At 40.8% G+C, this 18,995-nt stretch overlaps 1 protein-coding gene across 1 annotated transcript in view; it reads left to right on the forward strand.

The window, feature by feature from the left end:
• The window catches only part of magi2a (membrane associated guanylate kinase, WW and PDZ domain containing 2a), a 228,452-nt gene that overhangs the window by 173,557 nt on the left and 35,900 nt on the right, over window positions 1-18,995 (forward strand). The window contains exons 7-10 of the mRNA XM_053343945.1: window positions 3,314-3,371; window positions 4,543-4,664; window positions 7,174-7,356; window positions 12,263-12,949. Coding sequence (XP_053199920.1) covers window positions 3,314-3,371; window positions 4,543-4,664; window positions 7,174-7,356; window positions 12,263-12,949 — 1,050 coding nt within the window. The remainder of the gene's footprint in view (window positions 1-3,313; window positions 3,372-4,542; window positions 4,665-7,173; window positions 7,357-12,262; window positions 12,950-18,995) is intronic.

Genomic DNA, 18,995 nt, shown 5'->3' on the forward strand with positions numbered 1-18,995 from the left:
GAATTTGCTTTCTTTCCAAGAATTTGATTTATTCAATGCCACATTCATGTCTCTGTGTTCGAGCAGGAGTATGTTACAGAAATTTAAATTCATATAAAGCAGTTTCGCTCAGTTCACACTCAGATTTTCCTGTTACTTGGTCTGGTATGACCATGTAGCTGTGGCTAATTAGCTTATGTTGGCACACTGATATTGCTATGTAAGGGTTAGGGTTATAACTCATTTTACAGACTTTACTCTGCCTGTGCTACTGTTATGCTATACTTTAGCATTTACTATTATCCTGTTCAGTATGTAGCTGAAGCCCAGACGCAAGTAGCTTGTCTTAGCATAAAGACTGGAAGCATATAGCTATAGGAAAACAGCTAGCTTTGCTCTTTCCAAAGTCCTTATCTAAAACATCTAAAGCTCATTGATTGACATGTTTAGAGGCTCATTTCCATATTTCTGAACTTTGGACATAGGCTAGCTGTTACCTGCTGCTTTCAGTCTTGCTAAGCTAGGCTAATCACCCACTTGCTTCAGTACTGTCAGGTCAGTAGCAGTGCTAGGCAAGAAAACAAATGAGCCTATTTCCCAAAAAGTTGAACTACTCATTTAATTTCTGTTAGCAGCTGACATTTCTGAAAAGGAAATCCAACAGAGCAAGAAACACAAGCTGTCAGGCAACCATTAAAGTTTTAAACATTTATTTCTGACATTTCATTCATACATTTTACCTCCAAACAAAGTGGTGTAGATGAATGACTTGTTGACATCTTGTCTTGCTAATTTCTTGCTCTGTCAGATTTAATCGCAGCCATGCTGTTTTCATTTTAGCGGTTGATTTAATAAGTTCAGTGTTATTGTAACTAATAGAAGTGATGGCAGAATGTACTCAGATTGTATTAAATAGGAATTATGCGTTTAGTATTGTGGTGTTGTGTGCAGCGTAGTTTCTTCCTGAAACTGAAAGCAGAGACATTTCTGGCTTTCTGCAGATCCTCCTGTGGATGTTTTAATAGAAAAGCTTTGCATTAGAAGACTGCCGGGATACATGACAGCCCTTTGATCTCCTGCATTTGTGTGTGTGTGTGTGTGTGTGTGTGTGCGTGTGCGTGTGTGTGTGTGCGTGTGTGTATTATGCAAAAGGATAGTGTGTGCAGTAAAGTAAGTAACATGTGTGCGTGTGTGTGTAGCCTATGCATTTGTGTGTAGCGCCCAGTAAAGGTGAGAACATGAAACACTCTCTTTCATATTTAATGAGTGGAGATGGGGCTAAGGAATGTTGCAGTGTTCTGGAGGTATTACCATGGGCTGTCAACCTGCTTCCAGCACTCTCTTATATCACTCACAACCGTGTGTGTGTGTGTGTGTGTGTGTGTGTGTGTGTGTGTGTGTGTGTGTATGTGTATGTGTTATGCATTTTAGTGAGTGTGCAGGCAAAAAATAGTGTGGCTTACTGAAAGTTTAATCATTTGTTTTTAGGGGATGGGGCATGGGTTCAGGGAGGCATATGGCACATGCACAAGTGCTGCACCAGCATTGTTTTGATATTTTTCCTCTGTGTGGGAGGAGTGCAAAGGATGTGAGTATGCACAGCACTCTGTTAAGTCTGTAAAGTAGGCCAAGGAAGAGATACCACATGTATGCAGTGACCATATAGAATAATATTGAGCCATTTTGCTGTATGGCTGTCTGTGCAGTAGCCATGCCCTAAACCAGGCAGAGGGTCCTCTTGAGCCCAAGGTGCGTCAGCGCTCCCTCTGGTTGCTACTGTTTCTGATTAGGAAGCATTTTCTCAGCTGTTATCTCTGCTCTCATCCTGATTAACTCTGCATTGTCACTAATCAAAGCTGGTCTGACTCTAAGCCAGGCTGCATTGGAACACATTGTCCCTGAGCTCTGTGCTCAATGCTATTTCAGCAGGACCCTCTCACACTGTGTGTTTCAATGATCACACTATTATGCTAAAACACTGGAGTCTCCAGTTGGGAATATGCTTTAAATGCTAATTGCTCATATCTTGGAAAGCAAAGAGAGAACTCCTTTTAGGCATGTTTTAAGAGCTGTGTCAGTGAACTATGGGTAGAGGAAAGAGGAGAGGGCAACTTTGAAAATCCTGTCAAGTATGACTGATGACTGTCAGGGTTTCAAAGGAGGATCTGCTTTGATCGGTGTGAACAACAGCAACAGTACAATTCTCAAGGAGAACGAGGCTGAGAGAGCAGAAATATGTGTGACTTTGCAGTCATACAGAAATATTGGAAGTATTCACCAAATTGAAAAGTTAAAGATATTTACTGTATCTGAGCAAACCAAAATGTTGTAATAGTGAAGTACACGTTTAGTAACATTGCAGTTAAGAAAATACACTTAATTGATTTTAAAAGGGTTGTGCATGGTAGCTAACCTGAAGTAACTCAAATTTCAGAGTTTAGGTGTTGATAGTGCTTTGAAAAAGGTCACACCAATCCAATGGGAGTAAAGATCCTGATCACCTCATTCTTATACTTTAATATTTTATATAACTTATATATATATGTTTTACAGTTAGCAGGAAAACATATTTCAATCAGTTTATCAGTGTATTCTCTGTGTTTCATGTCACTGTACACACTTGATAAATTTGCCTTTAAAATGATCAAATGTGTCATTCAAATCTTATCACAGCCGTTGCCGTGTTTGATGTGTCTCTCTCTTGTCAGCAACTGATTGTAATGGGCTATTTGTCGGTAATTGTGTTCAATCTTTAGCTTGTAACGTTTAGAGTCAATCTGTAAAACACCAGCAGAAATGTGTACCAGCTGATACTGTGAAGGTTCAACACTGGGTGGTTTTGTGCATGGCACGGCGTGTTCTAGTTGAAGCTGCTAATCTATGCAAAGTTATCACATCAAAACACAATATTTACAACATGAAAAAGTTGCAGTGCATAAATATTTTACTGGTTATAATTCAACTGCCAGATCTATCAATATTTGTTTCTATTTGGCAACTTTTTTCTTGGGAGAGGGATGCTTTTCATACACTGTTACTGTATGCAGTAGCCTCTTTAAATCAATCATCTTTTGTGGACACAATTTATTTAGCTTTTTTTTTTTTATAGATGATTAATTCAGATTATTCACCAGCCTGGATGCACTGCCTGCTTAGAAAGAACAACAGTCCTTCCAGTTAACATGTTATTGCGCCATCAAATTCCCTGTAATTACAGACAGTAAAATGATGCTGTAAACTAATTCTGCCACAATGATGTTTTCATGCAAGATCAATATGCTGCTGCAAGTTCATTAAATAAACAAACCATTCATTACTGTTTTTGTTTTTACAGAGCTTCCATATGGCTGGGAGAAAATCGATGACCCCATTTACGGCAGCTACTATGTCGAGTAAGTTGGGTATATCTTTAAAATGTAATGACTTTTGCATTTCAGTGTAGCTTGGTGGTGCTGTGTTAATCATATTTATAAGCAGCAGCCAGGAAACAGTTGCTCCCTTTGTCTGCCTGCTGACGTCTCACTGTTTGTTTGTGGAGGTGAAGTTTATTTGTCTGTGTGCACTTATCCATAATTCTGTGTTATCTATTTGTCTGAGACACTCACGGTGCATCTATATCTGTAGATTAGCTCATGAGAACAAATCAAAGTCTTTTGGCATGTCTTTTCATCATTCATAAGTACACATGTGCAAGTGCTGCAGTGGTCTGTCCTTTCTATTGAACTGCATGTCCCCTCCTTCTTCAGAGGTGTCATTTCTTTGGCTGGATGCTCTCTAGTTCAGGGCGTAGGGACGGGGACTCTATTTTTAGACAGGCACGGGGAGTCTTTACCTCCAGAACAGCACCTAGCAACACACTGCCTTACAGTATATACTGCACCCCCCATCCACCGCCACCTCCCCTGCTGTGGAGAACCTCCTATTGTCTTGTTTTGTTGTCATGTAAATATGAAAGAAGTTACCAGACCTTGAAATTATGTAACTATGTAAAAATATAATCTGTTTTGTAATTAGCATGGTGATTCTGGAGTGTTCATTAAAAGATAAAGAGAGGAGAGAAAGATTGTTGTACATGTGTGTGCACGTACACACAATGCAGTCTAAAAGAGTGAGGGAAGTATCTAATGATGACTAATTATTTCACACTGGCAAATTATAGTATGTGTAGTTGTTGACTATCATCCCCCTTACAAAACTAAATTAAGAACAACGTGGGACGTTAAAGGAAATCGCTGTTTCATGTGCTGCTTTCCTCCCAGTCACTGAGTCACATAATGCTGCCTGTACTGTAAAACGGGCTGAATTTCGGAACAAAAGCTCCAGATCAGTGGTTTATTCTTTTTTACTAGGGAAAGCCATTCTGCGGCTCTGTTACATAATCTGGGGACCGGCCATTTAATTAATCATCATAGCGATACTGTAGTTGCTGTAGTGCCAGGATTGCTAGATCTGATTTTTTTTGCTCAGAGGGAAGCTAAATTAAGTGTAGCAGTATGGTGTGAAATCTGTAATCTACTCTCTATTTTTCGTTTTTTTTTTTTTTTTTTTTTTAAATCATCATAGCCATATAAATAGAAGGACCCAGTTTGAGAATCCAGTCCTGGAGGCTAAGAGGAGACTCCAGCAGCAGCAGCAGATGCAAAGCCAGGGTCTGTCCTCACTGCCCCTTCCCACCATCTACAGAGGTAAGACCACCTCGCTGATTTCACTGCTTTTAAATGACAAAACCCATTCATTTCTCATGATTTAAGTTTGTAGTCATGCTGATAATCTGTCAGTATCAATGTCGATAATATGTCAGTTAACTATGAATGACAGGGACTGTGTTGTTAATCCTCTCAATTTTCGGCCAAAATTGGTTTTGGTGCTGCTTACTTTATATTTAAAGTAGTTCAAGTATGTATTACACCTTCTCTTTTTAGGATACTCAGTGCTATTTGAAAATGGGAAGAAAAGAAAATAATCAATTATTGCAGTCAAAATATTAAATCTAAAATTAAGGTTAATTTAGAGAATTTCAGTTACAAATTTTCTTTTTGGCAATGTGAAGAAAAACAGTCATCAAAATGATCAGTAGCATCTGTCAGGTTTTGGGGTTAACTGAAAGTAATGACAGACTTACAACAGCATCACAATGAGGATATGAGGTGAAAATGAATACAGTTCTCTTTTAAATAAAAGTCAGCTCACGAGGCGAGACACGATATTGGGTTCACGAGATCGAGACGAGATTTTAACTATATTTTTAAGAAAACTTCAATGAGGAAATACATGACTGTTCTTTTATTTGAAATTCACAAAATGGAAATTGAATTGAAATATTTTAACTAATCTTGTAATGAATCACTTTAGTTCTACTTTCTAAATATATAATTATCATATGCAGTATGCAGCACTGTAAAAGGTTTCTCCATATAGATATTTTATAGATTTTGGTATTTATGGAAATAACAACCATAAATACAAATGTTAGATACAATCACAAATACTAAAAAGTAAATTATAAAGAGTAAAAACAATTCTAATATATAAATATAAATTAAATAAAGAATCCATAGAAAACCGATCGTCTTTTTTTTTTCTTTGGTGCGCCCCTTAATTAAAGCGTCGCGAGACAAAATTCATTTCGACAAGAAATATCGTCGCATTTTTGTCTCACGAGATCACACCCCTAGTCATTATGTGTTACTGCAACATTGGAACCAATATTTTTAGTCACTCTTAACATGAATACATTAATGAAACTTTCATTATTGTGATATGCAGGCAACTCTGATAAGCCTGCACAGACTTACAAGACCTATTTTGATTTAAACGTGAATCACTGTTTTGTTTAATGACTGGTTTGTTGCCACCTGATTTCAGTGTTCATTTTCCAGCAGCCACTGTGCTCACAGCATTAGGAAGTGCTGCTAGAAAAAACTGTCTGGAGTGGTGAAGTGGAGGTTTGTTTCCGTAGTAACGTAGTAGTCCATTGCTCTGAGTCGGGAGCCTGTCTCCGTGGTTACACTCTGTGTACATTCCAGTGAGGCTTTCTCTCATCCCTCTCTACACCTCCACCACTTCCTCCTTCCTCCCCTCTTTCCCAACAAATTTCGATGCCAGTGGGGGATGCCAGCCCCTTTGCCACCCTTCCCAGATCACCCCTTGCCCAGATGGGCCCGACGCCAGAACGCAGCCACAGCCTTGGTGACCTCTCCCGCTCGCCAACTACAGGTCGCAGGGCTGCTGCGTACGCTACATGCTCCTCCGCCGACGTCTCCCCGCTCCGCCGTGTTCTGACGCGGCGGATGAATATGTGCCCCCACCACCAGCAACAACAGCAACAACAGCAACAGCAGCCACTTCACACCTCCGCCTGCACTGTGGTGCTAGAGCAGCCTGTCTGTAGCCCCTTCTCCCTGTGGCACCTTGTCAGTAAGTAGGCCAAGAGAGAAGCAAAAAGAAGGCTGACTGTCGTTCTCATGGCTGCCTGCGCTCATTTGACTTACTGTAAGCATGCTAGCTCGCAAGCCAGCTTTTCCCTTAAGGCAGTTGAAGGATTTGTGTGACGAGCGTGTACCATGACATGTCTTAACGCTTGGCATAAGCAGGCAAAGAGTGTAATCACTCAGTCTATGTCTGGACCAGTGATGGAAAACAAAGGATGTAAACTAGCCCACTAGCCGCATCTCCTTCCTAGGTGAAAAGATAGGGGACTTGGTTAAGTGTGACTAAGCTCATTCCTACAACAGGCTCTCCTCCTCCAGAAATGTCCCAGCTCTCCCCTTTTCATAAATCTCCCAGCCCCTCTTTCGCCCTCCCAACATCCTCTCTTGGAACTGATCCCTGATTGACAGCATGTCATTTTTGCCGAATTTTGCCGCTTCCTTGATAGCTTTGGGATGGGACTGAAGAACTGCACCACTGATGCTCTCTGTACCCCTTCTGTCCACCATATCCCAGCACGGGAGGAGACGATGGATGATGGTTTTTGTATGTCTGTACCACACCTGCATCTTTCAGCACCACAGCCCCACCCTATTCTCGCCAGTTTTCCTGTGGCTACACCCATATCTCATTGGATAAGCTTTCCCCATGCCCCCACCCTGTGAGCACTGCCCCGCACCAGCTTTGAGGTCCTTCAAACCTTTGCTAAGATGGATACATAGTATTTATGTTTGGGTAATTTGCATATTTATGTGTCTTTAACAGAGAAGCCGCTGTTCACGCGGGACCCCACTCAGCTGAAAGGCAGTTTCTTGTCCACATCACTCCAAAAGAGCAACATGGGCTTTGGGTTCACTATAATTGGGGGCGACGAGCCCGACGAATTCCTCCAGGTTAAGAGCGTTATCCCTGATGGGCCTGCCGCAGCTGATGGAAAGATGGCCACAGGTAACCTTCAGGCATGGGTGAAACACAGCCTGTCAAACTGAGTCACCCTTACAAACAAAAACACCTTTATTTAACCAGGAATACATTATATCTTTTACAAAAGAGGTCGGCATGAAATCATCAACACACAGCCGCATGAGAGCACGCAGTCATTTTATAACATTCACAAACCTGAAAGGCATAACAGAAACACACTCATTACAGAATCATACATTTAGACTTAAATCAAAGCATCAGTACAACAAATACACAATTTCTATAGAATCTCAGAGATCCTTGTAAATGTCCACATACCAATTATATGTTTTTTTTCTCTGATGTTTAACATTTATCAACATATATGCGACTGGCAATTTTCTATGTTTGTTTTTAGTCTCAACAAACCAACAATGAGATCACCCTGCTTGCAAGTATTGTGCTTGTATCCAAAGTCTGATATATCGTATTCCTCTGTATAACCCTGTTGTTGTCCATAAACTATTAAAAAAACATCAGTGATCAGATCATTGTTGGTTTGGCTCTGCATATGAGATGTGTTGACTAAAAGAAAAATATAGAAAAATGCTAGCCGAATCCTTGAATGCAAGTTTTCAAACTCACTCTTTTGTGCAGGCAAATTCATACAAAGATTTGTATGCAGCACACAGGAATATGTGTTACCCCTTCCTCATGATAGAATGGCTACAAGTGCAATATCCCAATACTACTGAATTGTTTGCATGTCGCTAAGCATGCATTGTCCCCCTACAGTACATGTACGTGTGTGTACACCTATGTGTGCACCATCTGCAGAGTTTTGTTGGTCCATTAATCATGATGTGGACTTCATGAGCACCGTAACTCCTGACTACGGCCACATGGGGGTTGAAACTCCAGCACATACGTACAAACCAGCTGCACTAAAGGTCAAGGGAATATAAGTAGCAGGTTTTGTCACTGTCCTCCTCATGCAATAATGTTTCTATTTGTGTACACTGGAGCAGATATGGAGCTTATACTGGTGATTTATCACACATGAAGAAAGTTGGTCTGGGAGTTTCCTCTGTAGTAATGGTGGTACTCTTCCATGTTGTTCTATTAAAGTGTAGTTAAATAAATGTGTAGGTGCAGCAGTCCAAAATAGCTCCCCAGATGACTCATAATGCTTGTCCTGACAACACTGCATATAAAGCCTTTTAGGCCTCTGTCTTTTCATCCCCTCCTCCCACTTTATTTCAGAATTCCCCTCTCTTTTTCATGTATTCTCTCCTCACAAATAAATTAGAGGTCCCTCCCACTTCTCTACAATCCCACCTCTCCTCTCCTACACTTCCTCCACTCAGCTCATCTCTCTTTCTCTCCCTCTCTCACCATCTACTGTCCATCCCCCTCATCTCGCCTCCCCAGACTTTGTGTCCTACTTCGGCAATAGCAGAGCTAGCTCGATCACAGAGCCCACACGTAGGAAACCCAGGCCTGCAGAGGTGTGAAATTCCTAATTCCAGATTTGATTTGTCTTTTTCTCCTCTTGACCCCTCCTGGCTCTCTGTGTGATTACAGAGCCAGAGAAAGCATGTTCAAGCACTTATTAAACAAGTTTTTTCAAGATGTCTGATTTATAACTGCAAGACCACATATAGTGCAGATTTGTCCAGGCAAGATTTTTAATGTGATTTTGTAAAATGGAGGGGGGGGGGGGAATTGCTTTGAAATTTATTTTAGATTTTTAGCTATAAAATATGTGACATTTGTGTGGTTTTCTCTGTGTGTGTGTTACTATGAGTTACATTAGCTGAAGTAGTGAGGCTTGATTCGGACGCCAGAGGCAACGTTTAATGCAAAGTCAAGAGGGTTTGTTAGTTTTAAATTGGGTAGAGTAACTGCTGCAACCCTCATTTAGCATCAAAAGGTTTTTCTGCTGAACTCCATCTATATAGCATGCACACTTTTCACAGAAGAGGCACCAATAGGCTATTTAAATCAAAATCACCAACATAAAGATTAGCTTAGCTTTAGGCTTAATGACATCTCTCAAATGTTGTTTATATTTCTCATGTTTAAGGTCTTTATTAGCCTCATGTCTTGTCTGCAAAATCTTCAGACAATATTATTATTCTAAACACACCCGCAAGTCTGACAAGGTCATAGCACGCTTTGCTCTACATGTGACCCTATGTGGCCTGAGCTGCACACTAACATGCAGTCACAAGCAAAAGTTTCTGACAAATCCTGGCTCCCCGCTGAGACTCTAAACTGCTCCATTATCACGGCCTTGTCTCAGCAGGACCTCCAGGACCTCTCGTTATATCGACAGACTCTTGAACACAGCATTACCCATGGATAAATATGTCATTAAGAATATACAAGGATGGGACAGTTAAAAATGAATCAGCTGGACATGCGGGGCCTTGGTCTCAGTGAGTGTGGTGTTTATAGTTAAGGTCAGTGTGATGTAGAATATAAAGGAGACATGCAGGAGGCTTTATGATGAATGGAGAGTGGGCTGTTGGGTGGCCATGAGTGTGTGTGTTTATCTCAGTGTCCTTAAGGTACAGTGTATGCTTACCTTTGTTGTAACCATGTGTTTACTGTATAAAGCATCAATTCACCCAAATTACAAAAATACATATTTATATTTTCAGCCCCTGCGGTGTCTCTCCATGTAGCAATTTTAATTTTTTTATATATATAATCACTGATTTTTCAGATATCCGTAAGCTAGACTGAAGTTACGGTGATCACATCATTTTTAAAAATTACACCTAAAATGTAGGGTTAAAATGTGGATCTTTTTGAAGGGTCAGAAGCCTTTGTTGAAATAGGTGTTGCTGTTGAGTATTTCAGATGTAAAGTTTATTAAATTTACCTCCATTGTGTTGGGCTGGTGGCAGACGTTTCAAAGGCAAAAGTCAAAAAACCTTGGTACGTAGTTGATAGCTTTTTATTTTGGTTTAAAACAAGTTGATGCTCTCTGTCTTGTTGCATTTCCTCCCTGGTTATAAAGAAGGAGATCTGCGGGCACAGCGAGGGCTACCAGGTCACGACACCATCATTTGTTTTCTGCCAGTGTGCTCAACTATTGATTCTGACAACGGTGCTCAAGGCAAATGTCGCCTGCGTTTACCCAGATTAATTAAAAAGTCCCTCATGTCACGTTGTCCCAAGGTGTGAACTTGCTCTGTCAATACTGGCGAAGCGTTAAAACTTAGAAAGTGTCTGTCCGCAACACAGTGTACAATGAGAGAGAGAGAGAGAGAGAGAGAGAGAGAGAGACAATATTTCGGTGATATCTTAACTCCCACTTACCTCAGCTGCTGTCACTCAAAAGGGTCAGGGGGCCCGAATCCACTTCACCAGTCAATCCAGGAAATCAATATGAATTGCCATGTTGTTTTAGAAAAATGTCATTGACCCAACCATTAGTGTATAACAGTCTCCCACTCACGTTTAAAGAGAATTGGGCAGGATGAAACTAGTGGTTAGCAAGGTGAGGGCCAATCACTAAGCACATGCTTTGCTTATTAATCACAAAGCGTCTTTGTTAGTCACTTTATCTCTCTCGGCAACACTCACCCTGCCCTCTCTCTAATAAGCCTGACAATTACGCCTGCAATTAGAAAATAATTGTTTTCATTATTATGTAGGTAATGCTGTTTGTCAGACTTTAATATGGATTGTGCCTTGTGTTGCCCAGTGTTTCAAAAACCTGCTTGGTGCCAGCACAGTGCAGCACAAAAACGCTATATTTAGTCATATTTTTTGAGACAAAGATAAGCCTGGATGTGGAGCACTTTTGTGTGGGAACATTTAATTGCCAGCTGGGTTTTATCTGCACTGTAGTCTATTACAGGCAGTGAATAACAGCACTTGGCCCCATAGAAGGCAAATATTTTAGCCACTTGTCATCTGCCCTGTTTTACACTTGAAAGGAAGATAAGATAGTATCAGTGGTACTTTTATCTGCAGAAATGGTTTATGGCTGTGAGGGCAATGCAGGGAGAGACTAGTGCTGATGAACTGTACAGCTGATTGAGTATTATAACAGCTGTAAAGACTCGAAGCCCTGACATCTCTTAAAGGCTAGTCGCTGTTTCACTAGTTTTTCTAGCTCTCGTTGAGGGTCTCTTTAGTCCGCCACTCTAAAGAAGTAATTAATGTACCAGGGCTTTTTCTGTCTGTATTCTAGTATCTAGAGTGTCTTCCATCTTGCAATTGCTGTTATATTATAATTGGAAGTCTTTGTAATTTTAACAATAATTAATGTGTTAGCATTTTAACTACACATCCCATAAGGTTTTTCCAGCAGGGAATTATGTTTATTATACAGTTTTTGAACAGTTTCTCCTTTATCCCCGATCCACCCACACGTATTATTATATCGTCATCTTTCCAACTGTGCTTTGTCATGTCATGTTTAATCCTTTCCAATCATAGCACAGTCACTGGCTTGGATCTATCACACTGTTGGCTTGCAAGTTAAGTTACAGTGGTCTTTTGGGTTGGTGGGATGGCCTGTTAAAAGCATTAATATTAAATAAACAGTGATATTTCATTAACATCTCTGTCTACCGTAGGGCATCTGTGTAGCTTAGTGGTTCAGAAAGAAAGCCATATAATCACCACATACCTGATTTGATTCCGGTCATGGACCTTTATCAGGGATTATTTCATTCCTCCCATTCCTCCCTCCCTTTCATTTAGTCTTAATGACTTAAATACCAAACTAACCTCTGTTTAGATAAATGGACTGAAGCACAAAACATACTATATAGCAAGTTTATTGTAGGGCTGGATTTTGTGTAATTTGCATTACAAATTTTAAGTGAGATACTTCTGTAAGGGAAACATGAAGGTTCATTTAACTCCAGTGCTACAGCCATTACACCTGACCATTATCTTTCTATCTGTCCCTGTCTCACTGCTGCAGGTGATGTCATTGTCTACATCAATGATGTGTGCGTCCTGGGTACCACCCACGCAGATGTGGTCAAACTCTTCCAGTCGGTGCCCATCGGCCAAAGTGTGACGCTCGTCTTGTGCCGCGGCTACCCGTTGCCCTACGACCCAGAGGAGGCTGCCAATGCCAACAATACCACCACCACTACCACCATCATTTCCCCACTGGGCATTATGGAACAGCGGCCCATCATGGTGAATGGCAGGACGGGCTATGACAATTATCTGGACTACATTTCCCGCACAGCACGCTTTGTGACGGACCCCAGTCAGGACCAGGTTAACGCCCAGCAGCAGCTGCTCCCCCCTCACCCCGGTGACACCCACTTAGACGGCTCGCTTCCTCCCACCACCGGCACAACGCCCCCTGACAGCATCTCTATGGCGTCATCAGGGGCAACACAGGGGGAGCTGCTGACCCTGACCATGGTGAAGGGTATGGATGGTTTCGGCTTCACGATCGCGGACAGTGCCACGGGCCAGCGAGTCAAGCAAGTCCTGGAACCTCAAGGCTGTCCAGGCCTGTGCGAGGGCGACCTGATAGTGGAGATTAACAAGCAGCCTGTGCAGGGATTCACACATAGCCAGGTGGTGGAACTCCTCAAGGAGTGTGCCGTGGGAGCTGAGACCTGCTTGGTGGTTCAGAGAGGCGGAACAGGTAAGACCAATAGCTGCAGGTAGGGATGGCGTGGAAAATTGCTGGCTCAGCAAACACGCTTGAATCCTCCCGCCATATACGTCTGTCTAGCTGCGTATCTGTCTGCCTATTCATCTCTGTCACCTTTTACTGTTGTAGCAGAGTGTGTCTGTGTGTGTGTGGTCTAGTCCAAAGAATGTTTTATAGTCCCGCAGTGCACAACAACAGCTGACTGATGCACAACTTCAAGTGCTCAAGTTCCTCTTGTCTGTACTTGGGGCGAGAAAAAACAGCTTTACTTCACTTCACTTAAGTAGATGCCGCTCCATGGGGCTCCATGGGGTGACCTCTGGTATGTTTAGGAGGTAGGATGTGTCTCCCTGTGCTCCAACAAATTTGATGACCTATATTCTGTACAGTTGTGCCTAATTTTACTGTTAAGTGTTCGTTGGACAACTTTTAACCTGAGATAAATTAATACTTTGGTAGGTTTTACATATAAAATGCAGTAAACTTGTAGAATAGACTCCAGGATAGTAGACCACAAACAGCTACTAAAACCTGACCGTGCCTCACTACTGAGGGTTAAGGTATAAGGGTATGCCAATGGTGATTTGTATAGTACCATTAAACAGGAGCTGAAGAGCTGGGTTGACTCAATAATAGAGAATTGACCCCCAGGGGGAAACTACACAAGAGCTGGAGCAGGTGTCCACTGACCACAGTATCCATGTAACCAAGCTGGAATCCACAGTGGCTACTCAACTCAAGCAGCTGGGCAGCAAGTGTGAGAGGCATCTCAGAAGGCACAGAGGGTCTTACTCTGGAGGACAAGTCCATATTTGATAATGCCTGTTGCTCTGTACGAACAAAACGGAAAGATTGCCAACCACCTTGTATTTTTATGGTCAGACTTCACTAGTTTCACAGACAGGCTAGTCCTCTGACACACAATGACTATTATCTCTGAAACATCTTCTGTTTCTATGTAGCAGAGTGGCGTTCAGGTAAGTTAAACACCACCTATGCTCCTCTCCTGAACTCAAATGGGCCTTTCTCCACCCGGTGACACTCAGGTTTACCTTAAACAGGATCTCACATACATGTTCAGAACCAACCACAGCTTCAGACTTTATTGCCATAATTTCTCCCCCAAAAACTAAATCCATTACAGACCATGTAGGGTGAGTAGATTTTCATTAGCCATACTGTTGCTAACTAACCGCTTTGCTAACCAGAGGTGGAAAGAGTACTGAAATATTTGACTCAAGTAAAAGTACCACTACTTTGAAGAAATTTTACTTGAGTACAAGTAAAAGTACTGGTCTAAAAATATACTCAAGTAAAAGTAAAAAGTAGCTTGTTAAAAAAATACTTTGAGTAAAAGTTACTTAGTTACTTTTATAACGGGGGTGGGTGGGTGGGGGGGCGGCTGTAGGACAAAGTGATGGCTCATAAATCTCTAACTAGTTGTTTTAATTAAAGATAAAGGTATACATTTACAAATTCAGCTTCAATGACAAAATATGTCGACACACAACATTTAAAACATTTATGGAGATATGTGTCATTTTAGTGAAGACCATCCCATAAAACATTTTCAAATAACACAACCATTAAATTGAAGGTGGCATAATTGTGGATTCTGTAAACTCGGAGCGATTTTAGACTTTTTTTTTTTTTTATTTTCTAACACCCCTAAATTTGATCTTAGCACCCCTAAAAATAAATGATAAACCCTCCATAGTCTCTAAATATTGTGTGGGAAACAATGAATGATTATTGGGGGTTTTAAAACACTTGCAGGGCATTGAATGTCAAATTCTCATTAGGAGCTGAGCCCCTCTAAAGCTCTGATCCTAGTCCTACAATCACCCTGTTGTAAACCAACAGTCATACTACATATCTATGAATCACTACGGGTCAAAGTCACAAGAGCAATAACTTTTCTTTAAATGACCCAAAGAAGACCAAACCCTGTGCAGCTTTCGCTAAATTCTCTCATTTCCGACGCTGTCCTTTACATGTGAACGCATCATGCTCAATGCCTCGTCCTACACGAAGAGTGAGACAGATGACAGCACAACGTCTAACGGACATTTCTTTTAGAGTTTGTTGTGTTGTGTTAGAGTTTATATGTCGCTATGAGAGCTAGCTGCCAGGTGTAACAGGCTGCATGAATGTTAAGTCATTGTATTATGCTGGTTAATGATTCTGTACGATACTCTTTGCTTTAAAAACATTGCCAACATTTTTTACTCAGTAACGGATGTGATTTAAAATGTAGCGAAGTACAATACTTCACACAAAACATACTTAAGTAAAAGTAAAAGTACATATTTTTAAAACTACTTTAAAAAGTACAAATACACAAAAAAGCTACTCAATTACAGTAACGTGAGTAAATGTAATTCGTTACTTTCCACCTCTGTTGCTAACTGACCATTCATCACCGTTTTAAAGATGGGACATTTACAAACTGCATTTCCCTTCAGGCTGGGAGAGTGACCTTTGGGAGGAAATTACTGAAGAGCTCTAGATAAAAGCTCTTAACGGAGTGCATACATCTTCTATCGGTGGCAAACCTGGGCTTTAAGAATGCAAAATTATTCATCACTCTCATTTTACAAAGGTCCAACTTTTTAAGACTCACCTTGCTAGCAAAGACGATTAATCCTGCTGAAATGAAAATCTTTTGTACCCACTTCTCACAAGCTTTGGATTGTTCATGTTTTTAACTATATCAAACTAGAGAAGATAAGACATATGAAATAAATCAATTTAGTTGTGTGGCCTATTCTTTAGACTTGTTAAGGGGTTCAGTTTCCTGTCTGTTCCTGAGTGACACATAAGGGCCCCTTCCCATTTTCTGGATCAATTATCACTCATGGAACTAAGCTTATATGATAATACCTACAATTTATGGTGTATAGTTTGACTTGCTGCATTTGTGCTATTCCCCTTGTTTAAAAATGTAATAAATACTTTTTTTTTTTAATGGATGACACTCCACTCTGCACACTAAACCATTTATCCTAGTGGTCAACAAATTAAATTAAGTTAAGTGCATGCCTTTTGCTGTGCAGAATTATTTTTAAAGTTGCTTTTTTTATTACTTTTTTTTTTAACCATGTGAGTTTCATATTTATGGCAAATTGGCAAATTTTACCTTGTTTTTTCAGCTACAAATAAAAGCCCCCTAAATTAAAGCGTGTCAAAAGTAGCACAGTCTTTCCACAAAATACTGGTAGACTGCAAATGGCTCTGAAGTGCTTTCTACCCTCTGTTTTTCAAAATGTGTTGCACTCCGACAATCATAATTATGCACTGCACTCTGCCACACACAGGGTTATTTGCAGAATCAACAGGTAGCCGACTGTTTTCTTCTCAGTGAGAGTGTGTGTATGCGTTATGTTGGGAGGAGATTGTGAAGTGTGTAGAAACATCTGCTTTCACCCTCCTCGAAAATGGCAGAAAACTTGGACAGATCTGATGGCGATGGCGATGGTGATGGCGATGTCTTTGGCATTCAAAGGAGAAGAGGAAAGATTCATGGTCATGCCTTTCCTAAATGCCACAGTATACATTGTGTGTAAGCCTGCTCTGATCTGCCTGCAAGCTTGCCTTCTCATTGAATTGTGGAGGTAGTGCATTTGTCAGCAATGACTCAGCCAAAGCTCAGACGTTGAAGATTAAAACGTTAGATTTTAATTAAATCTAGAAACAGGAAAAGCAGCTCTTCATCAACAAAGCAGATAGGATTTGTCTCTGGAACCTTGTTGTTAGATGATTCCCCTCTCTGAGCTCACTCGTCCTTTATTTATCCTGGCATCCTATGCTAGCACTTGAACTTCAGTACTCACAGCAATTCATGGTGCAAGCTCCAAACTCAACCAGCTGGACAGGAAATTTAAATACTGTTGTTGCTTTTGTGTGAAACTGATTCCTAGTTTTGTATTTTGCCTCTTGGTGTTGTGTAATGTCACATACCAATCATAATGCCAACTGCTTAGTGCCACAGACACCACTGAGACTCCACAAAGGTCAGCGGTGTCCTCTGAATAGATTTATTGACATTTATTTCTTTATTAGGCTGCCCGTGTCTCTGTGAGTGAGCAGAGAGCCAACAAACAGGAAGAGGAGAATCAGAGGAAAGCTATTAGCTTATAGGAATGAAAATTGAGGACGAGGGGGTCAGACGTTTTGAACCACCACCTCAAAAATCCCAAATCTGTCAAAGCACTCCACACACACAAACATAAAAACACGCTCTCCCATCTGGAAAGGAAGCTAACAGCGAAGCGCTCCCGCCATCTGTCCGGGTTCCTCACTCAAGGCAGAGCTTTAGAAGGTCGAAACAAGTGCTCCTGTGTGATGCCTGTTGGCCCATAGAGAAAATGGCAGCCTTATTTACATGCTATTTTTCATCTCATTATTCCTAAATCTGGATATGGCTTAGCTCCACTACACAACAATACGTCAGGGTGCTCTGTCGCATCTGTTTGTGTTGATTTCCTGTGACATGACAAGCTGTGGGTGCTAGAGGTGGGAAAAAAACATCAGTGCCACCCAGCCTGTTCTTACAGTAGCATGACTGCATATGGCACACATATGTGTTGAAATGAGTAACACTGAGACATGGTGCCAGAACGCCAAATATCCCTGTTGGCTAAGATTGTGAACATTGTAGATCCTTGGAAAGATTTCTGACATGTAACCACCAAAACACTGCCAGACATTAAGCTCGTTAAGATGAGACTTGAGGCCCACCTGGGACAAAATGGTCACTTTCTTTGTGATGGAGATAAACAAGGAGAAGTGGGACAAAGCAGACCACATATATCTGGATATTTAATCTGGAAGAGATGATGTTATTATTGTAAGACTCTTGTGACGTTAGCTTTATTCGACTGCAAGTTCAGATGCTGTTTTTATGCTAAGATTTAAAAGTTAGATCTCAACTTGAAGTCAGGATCCCCAGAAGGGTTTGCCAAATGAACATAGTGAGTCATTAGTATGGGTATGAGAAGAACATAATAATTCTGATGCTCAAATGTGTGTCCATGTGTTTGAATGATTTGCTTCTTTCTTGGAAAATATTATAGTTTTGCTTCTGTGAGGGTATTAAAATTAGTCAAATGACACTATTTGAGAAGGAAAATCAATCTACAATCAAAGTGTGCACAATTTATAGACATGCAGCTTATGACAAGTGGTTGCAAGAAGATACTTGGTGATGAGCATGTTTCTACTTTAATATATTTTTTGGGCATTTTTTTACATCTTTATGGCAGACATGTAAGAGTAGAGAGAAGACAGGAAGTGAGGGGAGATAGATTCAGACATACACCAAAGGTCTCCGGTCACAATGTTGTGCTTCATGGTTGACTGAACAATCTAATTAATTAAGAAAATAATCAACTTAATAGCTACCTGTACCCTACAAGTACCTGAATGGTCCATGTGTAACCCCATGGCAATAAGCTGTGATCATTTATTTATTTATTTCAGCAGAGTTAGTTCTGACCGTGAAGTTGCTTTGTGGCTAATCTACAATGAAAATCAATGTGACTTTAAAATCAGTATTCACATTTGATCAGTTTCATTTCAAGATTCGAAAGACTTTATTGCCATTTAGACAGGCACGGCATACATGACAGAGTGGCAAAGTCTAAGTGAAATGAGTTTATGTACAGTTACATGCTGCTACACACATTTCATCGTTGAATCTACCATGAAAACTGATGTAATATCTAATTTAATGTAATGTGATGGTTAACATTTGTATTTCTGCACATAATCTAAGAACAAACTGTGCAGACGTTTGTTCTTTCTTTCCTTTGAACCTGCTGTCCTGCACTATCTGTATAGTACAAACTGTATCCCAGCACCTACTGTGAGATCTGAGGTGCTGTTGATTCTCGTTAGCCACCTAACTTCCTCAGGGAAGCTAGCGTCTAAGTGTTTAGGCGAGCTGTTACCCATCGTAATAGAACTGTCACCATGCTGCCTCTTAACGCACCACAATTTGGCCGGCTCCTTCAGCGACCACTGAGCTATGGCTTCA

This window comes from Scomber japonicus, chromosome 23 (assembly GCF_027409825.1).
Source record: "Scomber japonicus isolate fScoJap1 chromosome 23, fScoJap1.pri, whole genome shotgun sequence".
Lineage (NCBI taxonomy): Eukaryota > Metazoa > Chordata > Actinopteri > Scombriformes > Scombridae > Scomber > Scomber japonicus.